This window comes from Carassius gibelio, chromosome B9 (assembly GCF_023724105.1).
Source record: "Carassius gibelio isolate Cgi1373 ecotype wild population from Czech Republic chromosome B9, carGib1.2-hapl.c, whole genome shotgun sequence".
NCBI lineage: Eukaryota > Metazoa > Chordata > Actinopteri > Cypriniformes > Cyprinidae > Carassius > Carassius gibelio.
In genome coordinates, this window is record NC_068404.1 from 12912981 (window position 1) to 12928710 (window position 15730).

Consider the following 15730-nt stretch of genomic DNA (forward strand, 5'->3'; position numbering starts at 1 on the left):
CAGAGGGGAGGAGCATAGCATAGGAAAGGGTTTCTGACTACATCTCCCAGCATGCACCGGTGCTCGCGGTTTCACTCGTCAGTCTCGCGGGCTACGCTTTGTTATGGCGGCATCGTTCGAAACCTACCAAAGTTCAGACGTCAACTGCTGAAATATTTAAATACCCGAGTCGGCAACCCTAATAAAGGTATGGAAAAGTCACTACATCTAAAAACCTCAGACTTAAAAACATGATATTACGTCGAAATGTGGCTTTATATTTTAAAACGATGCAATTTTGCCGTTTCCTAAAATACTGTTAAGTAGTTGCCGAACACATACATGGTGTCAAAACTGTGCTGCTTAATTTACCCAGACTGGATTTTGTTCGTCTAGACGGTATATTAGACTTATAGACACAGCTAGTGTGTCATTTCAGTTTGTTTATACTCAGTCAGTGGTTAAATGCAGCTGCTTTAGAAGTAATTTGCTAACAGACAGACACTTGAGTGTGTTGTTGTTTACCTGAAATAGAGCGCTTTTTTATTACGTAATGCGATAAACGTAAGATGTCAGGAATTTTAATTTTAATGCAGTTATAGCCAACCTCTAAAAATCCTCTTGTACATTTAAATGACCCCTAACTCGATGCTTTTGGGACAAATTAGCAGGAGCAGTTTATTTATAAATTCATAAAACTTTAACTTTACAGTGTACCTAACGTTGATGAAAACATATTTGTTGTAGTCAATGTTGAAAGTGAAAATTTTATGGGATAAGATGCGTCACAAATTTAATCTGGCAAACTGCACATTATTATGGGCCCTTTTCTATTGTGGTCACATAGAGAGAATCAAGGTAAGTTTACCAAACGCTCCGGTAAACTGTATCTTAGATATTCTAAAACTGTATGGCTCATCTATATCTGATAATAAGCTTTGAATTTAAATGCAGGAAATAATATTACTGTAAAAGGTGGCACAGTTTACCTCACTCCCCTCTACATAAAGCAATCAAGTACTCAGTCTCTTATCTCTCACCTTGCTATCTGAATAACTCAATGGAGTCAACGTGACCAACAGTTTTAACGTGTATTTGTAAACCCCCCTTTTCAGGGTTTGAGCCAGGTCAGCGTCATCATGATGTCGTCTCCAGCTGGACTCCAGCAAGGGCAGTTTCACTTCCTTTCCCAGTGGATCCCAGACAGCTCCCGTGCAGGGGTGATATTACACGGGTCCCCGGGAGAAGCCGGTTCAGGGTCCGTCGGGAGCAGCGGCAGTCTGGTGGTTCAGGATCCGGATGACTCTTTCAGCTGTCAGTTTTCCCCGCTGCCCCTCTCCCGGAGCAGCAGCTGTGCCAGCGTGGATGTGTGCAGTACGGCTGGTGGTGGCAGGACACTCAGGGAAACTGAGCTGTTTGATGCATCTTTAAACAGTGAGCTGCAGAGTATCCAAGATGTTTTAAGAAACACACGGGATCTGCCGTTAATAGCTAAGCTTGAACAGGTGGGTTGGGGACCTCGGTTAATATTCCTTTTGCAATCATCTTGCTTTGTTTAATTTTTCTGCTTGTTATTTTCTTCTTGGGAATTCATCTCATATGTCATATATAAGTATGTTTTATTTGGAAAGTGTTATGGTTTTTAATCTTTAGCACAATTATGTACATTTAGATCTTCTTATTAAAAATGCAATAATTCAAATGTTTAATATTTAGATTTGATAGTAATCTAATGGCTTATTTATTTGTCCAGCTGAAGCAAATGCAACATCGCATGCAAGAGCAGCTAAAAGCCCACCAGCAGGAACAGCTGCTTAGACTACAACATGAACCACAAAGACTTCTGGGAAAACCACAGAATACTGCAGGTATGTGATTTATGGTACATGTGTCATTCATCTGTACACAAAGAGCTCTTATTTAGTATTTTGTTACACTATAAATAAATATACATAAGATTGGGAGAGCTATACTTCACTTCAGATGGTCGATAACCAGTAAGACAGGTTGAGATTTGACTGGCTCATTTCATATCCCGCTCTAGAGACAACTGGGTGGAACCAGGAACAAAGTGTGGTGGAGATGAACAGTGGACATGACAACAGTGATCGTAATTATGAAGAATCGCTTCAGTCCACTATCGAAGAGCAAACTATGTACAGAAAAGTGTGTGACTCAGAGCCACAAGACAGGTAAACTTCAAAACGGTAAGATTGAATACAATGCAATGGACAACTGCAGTGTTTCAGTCTTGTTAAAGTGTTAAGTGTGTGTCCATTTTAGACCCATCAAATCGGGGTTTAGTGGGAGAACGTTTGAAGAAATACTGGAAGAGCGGCTTAAGATGGAAGACCAGAAACTGATGGAAAAGGTCAGTTACTGTACAAACCTTAGCATGAATTAAAGCTGTTCATGTTGACAAAGATGTGTCTAGCTGAAGACTGAAGATAAAATGTCAATGATGTTTGGAATCAGTAATAAATACCATCAAAACTTGTCGTGTCGATTTTGAGGTACAAAAAAAAAAAAAAGCATTTTTGTAGCTTTTTTTTTCTTTCTTGGATTGGCCTCATCTTTCTTCATTGCTCATCTTCTTCTAATTTTTCTTCATATTCACTTACGTAGAACGCGCCGGCTGAAAGCGTGAAGGTGAAAAGACCCTTTCTTAAACGAGGAGAAGGTCTGGCCCGGTTTACCAGGGGAAAAGCCGCTGTGCCACCACAGAGAAAAAGTCCACCTAACCCCAAGCCCTCCTCATGTCCAAACCTAAAAGTTTCCCAAGACCCCGACATGAGGTCCAACAAGAACTCTGTCAAAAACAAAACCCAAGGCTTTAAATCCACACATCCTGTGATCCAACGCAAGACTGCTGTGCTCAATAAAGAGAATATTCCTCAAAATAAAACCACAGCGCCAGTCGCCAAGATGACCGTTCAACCTCGTGTTCTTGTTGGACACCAGAGTGAGAATATGAGCCCCATCTCAGCTCAGTTCCAACAAAAACCTGATCTCTCGTCCAAGCAGAAGATCAACAGTGTCCCCACAGCAGACAGCAATAAGGAAGGAGAACATAGTGGTGTGGAGGGTAATGCATGTGTTGCAGAAAACTCATTTGAGGTGTGGTTCACAGAGCGGAGACAGCGCTGGGAACAAGATCACCAGCGTGAGTGTGTTGAACTTGGAGAGTTTGAGTTGCTGGAACGTGCAGCGGATGAAATATCCTTCTCCAGCAACTCGTCCTTCATCAGCACCCTCCTTCAGAGAGATCGCAGGCGTCTCTCCTCCACTCCCATCAAAGCCACCAGTCAGTCTGCACTACCTAGCCGTGGTCAAGGTCCCGCAGTAACTCCTAGTGTTCCTCCAGTTCCTCCTACAAACACTGCGATACAGAGAGACATCATTAGCATAGGACCAAAAGAACAGAGAGGGTTCTACGAAGAGGAAACTGATGAAAAGTTGGATGAAAACTTGTTGAATTGTAATTCAAGGTTGCAATCCTTTCCCAATCCACCCATAACCCACTGCTTTCAAGTGCCTACCACTCTGCCTTATGATAAACGCACATATCAAGACCGGGATGGTGCCAGCAGTCCAGAGGAGGATGAGAGGAGTTTGAGTACCAATGGAGACTCTACTCTCTTAGAATCAAGAGCCCAGTTAGAGTTTGATGACGATGATACCTGGAATGACCCTGAGGAGGAGTCCTGTTGTCCCGCAGAGGAGTCCCCATCAGAGAGGGCTCTGAAAAGAAAGGTTGCCTTCTCTAAGGGGGTAAAACCAGCAGGTGGCAGTCCACATGCAGTTGGAAATCAGAAAGAAGCCCCACCGACATGCCAGCTGGTATCAAAGCTGTTTCCAGCTCTCAAGCCTAAACCTTCTCCTCCGGTAACAGTGGTGCAGGCGCAGGAACCACAGAATGTGCCCAGTGAAGAAGGAGCAGGTAACACTAGTGTTTTGATGTTTTTCATAGAGCTATCAAATGTGCTTATTAGATTTTTTTGCTAGGGATGCATGATATATTGGTACGATGTTGTTTAAGGCAATTCATTTGTAGAATTTGCGATGGCAAAGTTTTTAGTTTTCAGCAGCCGCTCTCCCGATCTTCAGAAGTCATTCTAATATGATGATTTGGCTCTGAAGAAACATTTCGTATTATTAATATTGAAAAAACTGAATTATTTTCAGCTCAATCAAGACTTCTTCGTGAGCGTTTGGTGGAGCTGGAAACTGAGATTGAAAGGTTCAAATCTGAGAATGCGGCACTGGCCAAACTTAAGCAGGAAAACCAGGACACGAGAGATCATCTCAAGTATAGTCCCTTATTTTTCTTGTTCAAATAATCTGTAATCTGTAATCTTGTTCAAATTTTGGGATATTTCAGTACTGTTCACAGCTAAACTGCAAATGACTGAGCAATATGAATGTAGTAAGTTATTTGTCATGCCGAAAACATTTGATCTGAAAACTTTTTAAAAGACATTTGTCCAATACAGAAAAGAAAAGGCTGAATTTGAAAAGAAGAGGATGGAGGAGATTGCAAAGTGGGAGGAGTTTAAAAGGGAGGAGCAAAAGAAATTGCAGCGTGAAAGGAAGCTTTTTGAAAAGCATGCAGCAACTGTGAGAGCAAGACCTGATAAACAGGAACGAGATGAGATCCAGGTCTGTTGGAAAAGTATCGTTTGGACACTTCCAGTTCTGCTTATTATAATAAGTTGTTTTATGTCTTTTAATCTGACTGTATATGTCTGTATTAGGCTCTAAAGCAGCAGCTAAATGTGCTGCAGGAAGACTTGCGCAAACGAGAGGCTCGTTGGAGCAACACACAGAGTCGTCTGCGACAGCAGGTAGATGCTCTGAGTGCAGAGAACACGTCCCTCAGAGACCAAGTGCGGACACTCGAGAAACTGCGCCTCAGTGCATGGAAGAGTGCTGAGAAAGAGAAGGAAAAAGGAAGGATCTCTGCGTCTAGCAATAAAACTAGCACTGGGTCCAAACGTGCAGATGCCAGGGTAAGAGTAGAAGTGGCAAGTCTGAAAGATTTCTGCACCCATCTGTTTATACATGCATTGCTGTTCAAAAGCTTCTTCTGCTCAAGGCTTAATCTATTTGATAAAAAAAATACAGATTTTTATTTATTTATTTTGTTTAATATTATTGCAATTTAAACTGTTTTCTATTTTTGTATAATTTATTCCTGTGAAGCAAAGCAGAATTTTCAGAAATGATTCTAATATGCTGATTTATTATCAGTGTTGGAAAGTTGTGCTGCTTAATATTTTTTGGTACCAGTGATATTTTTTTCAGGATTGTTTGAAAAATATAAATATAAAAAAAGAACATTGTTTATTCAAAATTGATTTTTTTTTTTTTTTTACAATATACACTATTATTTAAAAGTTTGGGGTCAGTAAATATTTTCCTTATTTTAAGAAATAAATTATTAGATATGTTCAATATTCTGAATTAGTGCTGTTCTTTTTAACATTTTATTCATCAAAGAAAAAATGATAACAGGTTCCAAAAAAATATTAAGCAGCACAACAGTTTCAACTGAGAATAAATCAGCATATTAGAAAGATTTCTGATGGATCATGTGACACTGAAGACTGGAGAAATGGCTGATGAATTCTGTGCTGTATTAAAGAAAATGATATTTTAAAGTAGGAAACCAGTATTGGAAATTGCAATATTACTGTGTTTTGGGTCAAACAGATAAAGCCTTATAAGCCATAAAAGACTCCATTTAAAAATCTTACCTATCCCAAACTTTTAGATGGCAGTGTATATAAACACTTTAAAAGCTCAACTAACTGTAAACTGGTTATTTAAATAACTTACAACCCTGCCTGTAAATGTGTGTAATATTTCACAATGTCTTGGTATGTTTTTATGTATTTAGAGTCCTTCTCGGAGTTCAAAAAACAGCAGCAGCAGCAGCAGAAAGGGAAGTCCAGAGACACAGATCCCTCTCACAAACTCTGGTATTGTCATTCTACATCAAGATTAGTAATGCATACTTTTTTGTGGTTCTAACCATAAACATATATTTTATTTATATATCTGTGTTCTTACATTGTGATTGCCATTTAGCATGACTCTCAATTAATTCCCCACAGCTTTTTTCCCTGAACAAATGAAAGAGAGTATCAGCTTCAAATATGAGCCAAGTCCAGTGGAAACCCAGTGTTCGGATGGACTAGTTACGACTGAGATGAACCATGCCTCTCCACTAATTAACTCACTCCCTGCCATTGAACAATCAGAGAAGGAACAGGAAGAGCTCACACAGTCAGACAAGGTACTCTCTTTAACTCAAACTAAAAGTTTCAACAAATTCCAGATTGAGGGGAATGCCATTTAGAACAAAACTGAGCCACCAAAACCCCCATCAATTAAGAGATTGTGGTTACGTTGCAAAAATGATTAATATTATTCACTTTCAGATGGAACTGTAAATCAAATATACATGTACTTTACAGATTGAGAAAGTGCTTCCTGATGGAGGCCGACTTGTTGTTTTTCCAAATGGCACGAGGAAAGAGCTTTCTGCTGATGGACAGACAGTCAAAGTCATGTTTTTCAATGGGGATGTCAAACACACAATGCCTGATCAAAGAGTGGTGAGGAATAGACTCTGAAATTATTCATGCATTTTTATGTTTGCACCAGTGTAATTATTATAAATGTTATCATCTTAATTAGCAGTGTAATTTGTTTTGTAGATTTATTACTATGCAGAAGCTCAGACCACACACATAACCTATCCAGATGGGATGGAAGTGCTTCAGTTTCCTAACAATCAAACAGGTGGGCCTGAATTTGTCTTAAAATGAAGTTTTTAGGAGTCAAAATTCTAGGTCTTAATCGTCCGCTCTGTCTTTTCTTAGAGAAACATTTCCCTGATGGACGTAAGGAAATCACTTTCCCTGATCAGACAATCAAGACACTTTATCCTGATGGGAGAGAGGAAAGTGTTCTAACAGATGGAACAATAATACAGCTGAATCCGTGAGTAAACCCACAGCCCTCAAACCCAACGTGTTATGATAAAGAGTCACGCTCAAGTCACACCAGTTTTATTCTGCTTTCAGGGATGGCAGTAAGGTGATCCAGTTTAACACCGGTCAGCGAGAGATCCACACTGCAGATTTCAAACGACGGGAGTATCCAGATGGTACAGTTAAAACCGTTTACTCAGATGGACGGCAAGAGACACAATACCCGACAGGACGTGTGCGGTTAAAAGACGCAGAGGGTCATGTCATTATGGACACTAAGGCATGAAAAGCCCCAAATAGTTTTATTTTAAATGAAAGGAAAACAAATTAACTTAAATGAAGTAGAGTGTAAGAATATTGGTATTGTGTGAATGTTTCAAATATTAAAAAAATAAAATCTTTGTATGTTGTGTTAAGAGATAAAATAGGCTTGATGTTATCAGATGAACTGTACGGTATAGTGGATAACCATCATTCTTATAATTCCTCAGAGAGAATATGGACATACACTATATTGACAAAAGTATTAGACACCCCTTCTAATGAACGGGTTTAACTACTTTAGTCATTTCAGTGAGGGTGAATCTCAGTGTTCAAGCATGTAATGATGATATTGTAAGGTATTATGTGCTTTTCATTTTATAGCTACAGTTTGGACAGGATCCTTTTCTATTCCAACATGACAGCGCCTCTGTATATAAGGCAAGGTTCAAAGAGAAATGATTGATTCAGTTAGTGTGGAAGAACTTGACTGGTCTGCAGAAAGCCAAGTCCTAATCCCAAATGAACACCTCTGGTGTGACTTTAAATGCAGACCTTGAACCAAAACTCACTATACAGACAGAAGTATTGCTACACCCGCTTCTTTAGAACAGAAGGCACTTCCAAAACTGGCAAACAAGATGAAAACACAATTCGTGCATTTAAAAACTGCATTTCAATATTTGATGCGAGAGTATTGTATTGTACAGGTCACTGGTGATGAGTTTTCTGATGAGTCAAGGTCTGTATTTAAAGTCACACCAGAGGTGTTCAGCTCGTTGCTATAAAATTAGAAGCACACAATTCCTTACAATATCATTATATTCATTGTGGGTTTTGCCGCGACTATCATAGGGAAATGCTGCCCCTGGTCTGTCCAATGATTGTAAAGTCTTTAGGTCTGTCAGACTTGAGATATTTTAGTGGTAATGTGACCAAAAATATTTAAAATCTGAATTTAAAACTTTTAAAGGCCTTTTATTAGGAAAACATTGTTAAACATGAACCATTTACTGTATTTTCCAATTTACCATAACTGTTTAGTAAATTTTTGCCATTTATTAATTTAGCTAGGCCTATATTATATATATATATATATATATATATACACACACACACACACACACACATAAAAATCTCCAGTACACATATCGCCCAGTATAGGGCTGGGTGATGAGCAAAAATGTATATCTTTGTATTTTTCGTCTGATTTGCAGTATACACTAGCCTATACCTCTGTATTTTGTATTTGGATCAAAAAAAGTGAATGTAAGCATGTATGCATATATTATGTGCGAAGAAAGCATTAAAATCACATTACGTTGTAACATTGCAATCTAAAAACAAAAATAATTTTAAAGCAAAAGTTACTAAACTAAAAATGAAAAAGTAAAACACTTTACACTTTACAGTTAGTGCTATCACACAAACAGGGAAGTCGTGGCCTAATGGTTACAGAGTCAGACTTGTAACCCAGAGATTGTGGGTCTCATGCCGGCAGGGATTGTAGGGGAGTGGGGGTGGTATGGTGAATGTACAGCACTCTCTTCAACCTTCAATACTACAACTGAGGTGCCCTTGAGCAAGGCACAGAACCCCATCTGCTCCCGGGGCACCGCAGCATAAATGGCTGCCCACTGCTCCAGGTGTGTGTGTGTTCACTTTAAATGGGTTGAATGCAGAGCACAAATTCAGGGCATACTTGGCCACGTCACTTTCGAATAAACTTATTTGTAGGTTTAAAATTCTTCATGAGCAAACAAATAAAATTCACATTTATGGTCTGCTTGTTCTAAATGAAGTCTGTGGAGTTTAGCGAAGAATCGCAAAGCAAAAGCTCATGCACTTCTGACAGCAAAATGGAAATATTTCCATGGCTTTTTTTTTTACATCTACAGATGGATAATAAACCTGTAATGTAAGTGTTAAAAAATGTAAGTTATGCATTATGAAAACAGCACATCTAAAACACATTAAACCGCAGATTTCGGTCAGCCTCACACGCAGATGCTTCTGTCAGAGCATCTGACGGTTGGTTAGGACAACATCCGCTTTGAACATCAACTATAAACCATAGGCTACTACGAGAAATTCAATGCAGAAATCATTAAATAAAAAAAGCACTCGGATTGGTTGAATTCATCTTTTTCTGTTGCTACTTTTAAATACTGCACATGGACAGAGGTGTCTCTAGATTTTTCACGTAGTTTAGGGTGACAAATCGTACCAGCGTACTTTGAGGTCAAATATGTACTGTAGCCACTAAGCAAAACGCACACAGGTTGGCAGGTCTGCTGATGAATTGTGAAAAGGTTCTGCAGGATACTTCCTGTAGTGGTCTGAAGGAAAAAGTGCATTGATTGGTGAAGTCTGCTATTATTGATAACAACCAAGATTTCAAAAAGTCAATTATGATTTGATCCAAAAAAACAAAAGTCAGAGTCTACAACAGTTTTACTTCAGCTCTGCTCAACAAATATACATTATATTAACAAAATATTATTGCTACTTTAAAGCAGCTTTGAACTTGAACAATACAAATATTTAACATAAAACTAGGCATAGCTGCACAAACAAAACAAAATGTTTTAACATAAAATGCATGCACACAAAAGTAGCATAAAACCCCAAGCATTAGACAACTTCAACATAAAATGTTTTGCTGTCTCAGAAGCTTCTTTGAAATCTCCAGCATCACTGACACAACCTGCAGAAACAGAAAAATAACAGGAAAGAAATAAATGTTTAGACCGTTTCCTTGAATTAAATTCTCTTTCACACTTACCTTTACAAGATTTATGCATAATTAGCGAGGCCTTTCTCCACAAGAGGTCTGTGGACGAGTGTCCCTTCTGCATTGTACAACAGCATAGTCAGCTGTGGTTCAGTTGCCTGAAAATGCACATTTGGATACGTCACATCACATTTCATGCAACTGCTTCGAATAGAAAGTGTTTTGCATTGTTACCAAGTGTTATATGACACTATACATTTGTTCCCCTTTACACCTGTGTTTTTCCTGGTTAGTATATAAATGCAGTTTCATTAAAACTTAAATTCAGCTTTATCTTTTTGTTGTCAGATCTACTGTTTAAAAGCCATTAAGAGCAGTCAGATCATAAGCAGATTGTCAAAAATGCATGTTATGCCAGGTGTAAAGGCAGTGAATGAGGCGTACAGTGAGCACTGCAGTGAGCTCTCCGTTCAACAGGTTGATCATCTCCATCATGGCTCTCATACTCCACTCAGGCCGGTAAGGTATCCTCTCTGACTCAAAACACAAATCTGTTGGTCTGAAGCCTGCTAACTTCACATAAACTGCTGCACATGGGAAATGATGAAGGGATGTAGGGAGTTGCCGCAATCTGCAGTGACACACAATCATTTTTTTGGATGTGTTAATTGATTTTAAAATGCCTTTATGATTTAAAGCACGTTTTTACATTTGTTACATTTACTGAATTTAATTTCAAGAACAAAAAGCTGGATATATGAAATAATTTTAAGTGTAATTTAAAGACCTAGTCTTTATATAAAAGGTTTCTGTCAGGCTCCAAAATATTTTATTGAAATTTTTATTTGTGAATTAAAAAAATAATAATTTAATCCCTTTAATCAAGAACACCTACAAAAGTAGGAGTCAGAAAGGTTGGAACTACTGTTCTAATGAACCGAACTGAACCAAAAAGCTTTTACATTTCTACAAGAACGACAATTACTCTCAAAGGCCCCTGATTAATTTGTATAGTCTCACTTTTGTGTTGGTAAGATGTCATCTGAACCAAAATCCACATGTCTCACAAGGAGCTTCACAGAAGGAGTGAGTTGAGAAAAACCCAGTAACTTCGCACGATAATATTTACCATCGCTGTACTCGGCCAGACAGGGACACTCTGCACACAAACACAATTAAAAACATCCATCTATTCTCCAAGTTATTTAGCCTGTGTAGGAAAAACATGGTCTCAAAGTTTTTGGAATAAATTTGATAAAACAGGTATGTATACAAAACAAAATACCACAGAGGTGTTTGCATTCACTGAAATGAATCATGATCAAACAACAAATATAAGCACCAATGGGGAAGTCTGTCAGCAGGCTCAGATTTTCTATATTCTCATTCACACGCTTAAGAGCTTCCTCCAAACTCTCTTCCTGCTCCTGTTCACACTTATCCAACACACACAGGAACACCTGCAGACACACATTAGATTCAAGTAAAGTAAGAGACTGTAAAGGTGTGGACACATTTACCATTGTAATGGTTGCAAAAGAAATTCACTACGGCTTCAAGTTGGTCACACGGATTTAATGTGTTGATCAACAGAGAGCTGCTTGGTACAAAATTTCATCTAATACTGGTGCTGCATTTTGATGTTAGGACCAACTCTTTGAGACATGATCGATTCATGAGCAGCTTTTCATTTTTTGATGAATGAGGCCATGTATTTATGTAACAGACTTATCAGCTCTAGGGCTGGATAATAATTTAATATCAAAATATCTCAAAGTATTTTCAATAAAGATGATATTATTTTTTACTGCACTTATCAAAATTTAAACACAGTGTCTGTGCTTTATATGAATGTATGTTTGAAGAAAACTGACTGTCTTCTGAATAGTTTCAATGGCATTTTCATTTGATCAGATACAGGAGTGTTCATGAGCAGAGCTGCTTTGTTTACAGCCATTAACAGGGAAACCACTGTTTCTGCTGGTTCTAAAAATGTTACTCAAAAAAAAAAAAAAAAAAAAATTGCTGTTTGCTAACATCATATCAATAGACTGCACGATAGTACCACAAGATATTATCATGTCTGATCAGGGCGATAACCACCGTAGACACTGACAATAGACAAGAATTAGAAATCGCTAAGCCCTTTCCTCAAATATTGCCAATTAGAGAGAGAGAGAGAGAGAGAGAGAGAGAGAGAGAGAGAGATTTAAGTTGCGTGTTATGTGCATCTGTGCGTGATTTTACTTAAAAACAGCAATTGTATCCTCTTGTTGCTGGAAAATAATGTAGCGATTCAACATTTAAACTGTATTTAATAAAAGTCGTGGGGCAGCCTTGACAAGTTTTTTTTCTCCTGGATGTGTGAGCTGTGCGATTTCCGATACATGTGTGTGTGTCAGTAAGCAGCGCATTAATACAGAACGATAATTAAAGGCTCTAATCCGCACCAGCAGACCAGTATATGTGTGAATTGTAGGAGCCAGACGACGTATGATAACATGACGGCATAGTAGTGGTGTCCCAAACCTTATTGGAATATTTCTCCCCTACCCCTTGACACTCTGTTTAAAGGGACAAAGGGAAGGGGTAGGCGGAGGGGTAGGGGAAGGGATATAAAATAGAATTGGGATTGAGCCTTGGCAAATTAATTTTTCAGAAGTTTGTAGGTACATACATCTGTTGTGGACATTTTGGGCATTTTTTCCTGAGGCTTTAAAAAAAATAGTTCATATCGATATCTGATTTATATCATATCAACCGAAATTAAGAAATATATCATGATAAAATCTTGGCCACATCGTCCATCCCTAATTCAGCTCACATACCTCATTTGGGGTGCGGATATGCTTGACCTTGGCAGGGAAATGTGCTCTTCCTTTAGGAATCTGGAGTTCTTTATAAATCCCAAATACAGGCTGGGGCTCCTCCAACCCCTGAAAACACAACATATTGCTACTAAAACAGTTCTGACATTTAGTAAGCAAACTGAGTGACTTCTATGGAAATAGTTTAACCAGAAATTCAGGAATTGTATGATGTGAACAGAAATTAAACGTTTACCTCTGTGTTTAGGTCCCAGTCATCCAAATCAGGGACGAGAGGCTTAACAACATAATCCTGCACATAAACATACTGTTAATATCTACACCTCACACAGGCAAAACAACTCTGCTTTTACTAATATCCACTGATCATACCTCCTGACTGATGATGGCAGGATCAAAACTGGCATATTGGTGATGCACCATTATCTTGCTAAGCGCCATTCCATCCACTGTGATCTCAACTTTTACACAGCCACGCGGATCCTCTGGGTGCTCCTGCAAAACAACAGGTTTATGGGGAGAGTGCTTGTCAACACATGATAATTGACACTTCAGTGATAAATAGAGTTCTGCTGATACATGGAGTGGTGTAGATGTATATTCACTTACAATAATGTGGACATAGACTGAACGCCCAAGTAGCAACTCCTTCATGAGCACCACAGCATCCCACTGCCAGCCCTTCCCAATCTGTAACAGTTCAAATCCAAGGATTTGCCAGAGTATTTCATCACATTAAAAAAATTACTTTATTTGGAATTGTTCATTTCAGGACATCTGAAATAATCTCTCATACCCACCGAACCCTTTAATTTGCTTTCTTCAGCAAGTTAAAGGGTTAGTTCACCAAAAAATTTAAATTATGTCATTAATAACTCACTCTCATGTTGTTCCAAACCCGTGAGATTACCTTTCTGGACATGGACAGTAGACCGTACACACAGCTTCAATGGTAGGACAGAAAGCTCTCGGACTAAATCTAAAATATCTTAAACTGTGTTCCAAAGATAAACGGAGGTCTCACGGGTTTGGAACAACATGAGGGTAAGTTAATAATTACATAATTTAGATTTTTGGCTGAACCCTTTAAGTTTTCATTACAGTATTGCTAAAATAACCATAAAGTCTCACCACAAGAATTCAATTCATAAGTTCTTGGGGTCATGTTTTATGACCGTATATAAAAAAAATATTTGTATAATGCATATATTAAAGCACATCCTATTTGTAGGACCACACTGAAGATATTGATTGGATGACAATTAACTCAAAATGCAAAAAGACTTTAAAAGGCTCTGAAATATGCGTTTTCTTTATGCAGAAATTACATTTTAAATATTTAACAAATATTGATTTTGAGGTTAAATATAAGAGTTCTAATAAATGTGTTACATTAAGGGGAAATTGTCACAAAATAAATTTAGAAATCTCAGCTATCAGGTTAAAATAGGGATTTATGAGTTGATGAAAAGCTGATAACTAAATAAAAAAAAATGTAAAACTAAATTAAACTAACAAACTTTTTTTAGCTTTAAATGATGCCCATTGATCAACAACAACAACAAAAAATTCTAATATGTTACAATGTATTGTTAAGCTATTGATATATTATCTTAGGTAAAAAAGGTTTAGTTGACAAAAATGTTTGGAAATCCCTGTGTTAAGAGTGAACTGTAAGGATGATCACATTGGCCAGTTTAAATTGGAAACAATCAAATTCATATTAGCACAGAGACGCATACCGGTATGACTCCATTTATCTGACAGGGCACACAGAGCTGCGGCACATCCTCACAGAGAACCATGGGGTACACATGACAAACCGGGATACTCTCCACAAGTCCCTGATCCACATATTGGACCTGGAACAGTTACATCACAAACTGGTAACAAAACAATATGACCCAAGGTGTTTACATTTGAGATTATGAAATTTTTTTATATGAAAGTGATGCAATGCTTTGAAAGCTCACTGACCTTCACGTGTCCTCCAATGACCTCCTGCACCTGACCTCTGTACCAGAACATGTCGGTTCCCATGACAGCACATCCCAAAACTCCTTTCCAGTTGTAGTTCTTCGGTCTTGGCAGGGTTTTAATGTGCTGTTGCAGCCGCTCCCGTAAGCGATCAAACTCGCACACTGAACACGTCAGAAAACAATTCTGTATTATGGAGTTTTTAAAGGAACACTCCGACTTTTTGGGACTTTAGCTTATTCACAGTATCCCCCAGAGTTAGATAAGTCCATACATACCTTTTTCATTTCTGTGCGTTCTGTAAGTGTTATTTGAGGCACCCACCGCTAGCCTAGCTTAGCACAAAGACTGGATGTAAATGGATACTGTTAGCATAGTAATCCCAATAAGTGACAAAATAATGCAAACATTTTCCTATTTACATGTTGTGATCTGTATAGTCACAGCGTGTAAAAATAACAAGGCTATATGAGACAGAGACCGTTTTTAATCGTATAAATACTGGGAACTATATTTTCACTAGGCGTAGGGGCACAGCTAATGTTACTTGGGCGGAGTGATTTGCGCAGCACACGAGACGCGCTGTTGATGGTTCCGTAAACAAAACAAGTGACTAGCTAGACGTGACTTGTGGTCATGGCTGACTTTGAGGAATTGTCAGACTCAGAGGAATTTTACTGTGTATCAAACCAAGATCCAGAACCATATAGTTTTGAGCCAGAATACACAGACGAGGAGTTACAAACTTTGGAAGCTGTAAGACAAGATGTCGAAGCGAGAATCAGAACGAACACAGACTGGTGCTGTGTAAATGTGGAACATGCCAACCTATGCTGACAGAAACCGAATGCCTTTGTTGTAATGAATGGGACCGGGTATTGCCATCAATGTCAAGGCTTGATGACAATCAAAATATTTGCGTCACTACCACAGAAGATTTCTCTGCCCTAATA

General features: G+C 38.4%; 2 protein-coding genes across 4 annotated transcripts in view; one reads left to right on the top strand and one right to left on the bottom strand.

Moving 5' to 3' along the window:
• The first annotated feature begins 14 nt into the window (after window positions 1-14).
• Window positions 15-7402, top strand: cenpj (centromere protein J). 2 transcript variants are annotated; one of them, XM_052566462.1, is made up of 15 exons: window positions 15-187; window positions 1095-1484; window positions 1733-1847; window positions 2024-2171; window positions 2263-2350; window positions 2605-3919; window positions 4165-4288; window positions 4473-4638; window positions 4734-4988; window positions 5879-5960; window positions 6096-6277; window positions 6459-6599; window positions 6702-6786; window positions 6867-6987; window positions 7071-7402. In XM_052566462.1, exons 2-15 carry the CDS (start codon window positions 1119-1121, stop codon window positions 7261-7263), a joined length of 3381 nt encoding a protein of 1126 aa, XP_052422422.1. In that variant the 5' UTR covers window positions 15-187; window positions 1095-1118; the 3' UTR covers window positions 7264-7402. The 2 variants fall into 2 exon arrangements, with proteins under 2 accessions (XP_052422422.1, XP_052422421.1); XM_052566461.1 differs by lacking the exon at window positions 15-187 and adding an exon at window positions 687-837.
• Window positions 7403-9676: 2274 nt separating this feature from the next.
• Window positions 9677-15730, bottom strand: part of LOC127964485 (RING finger protein 17) — a 33173-nt gene continuing 27119 nt past the window's right edge. For both annotated transcript variants that reach the window (XM_052564706.1, XM_052564705.1), the window contains exons 27-37: window positions 14778-14941; window positions 14543-14662; window positions 13410-13490; window positions 13173-13295; window positions 13036-13092; window positions 12801-12908; window positions 11315-11432; window positions 10993-11131; window positions 10417-10603; window positions 10024-10130; window positions 9677-9945 (exon numbers count right to left, since the gene is read on the bottom strand). In XM_052564706.1, coding sequence (XP_052420666.1) covers window positions 10035-10130; window positions 10417-10603; window positions 10993-11131; window positions 11315-11432; window positions 12801-12908; window positions 13036-13092; window positions 13173-13295; window positions 13410-13490; window positions 14543-14662; window positions 14778-14941 — 1193 coding nt within the window. In that variant the 3' untranslated portion in view covers window positions 9677-9945; window positions 10024-10034. The remainder of the gene's footprint in view (window positions 9946-10023; window positions 10131-10416; window positions 10604-10992; window positions 11132-11314; window positions 11433-12800; window positions 12909-13035; window positions 13093-13172; window positions 13296-13409; window positions 13491-14542; window positions 14663-14777; window positions 14942-15730) is intronic.

Excerpts from the sequence above, each read along its gene's own strand:
- cenpj (XM_052566461.1), top strand. The coding sequence starts at position 730 with ATGTTGAAAGTGAAAATTTTATGGGATAAGATGCGTCACAAATTTAAT. Across the intron at positions 2,351-2,604 it reads ACCAGAAACTGATGGAAAAG|AACGCGCCGGCTGAAAGCGT; the intron begins GTCAGTTACTGT and ends TCACTTACGTAG. Across the intron at positions 6,600-6,701 it reads CAATGCCTGATCAAAGAGTG|ATTTATTACTATGCAGAAGC; the intron begins GTGAGGAATAGA and ends TTTGTTTTGTAG.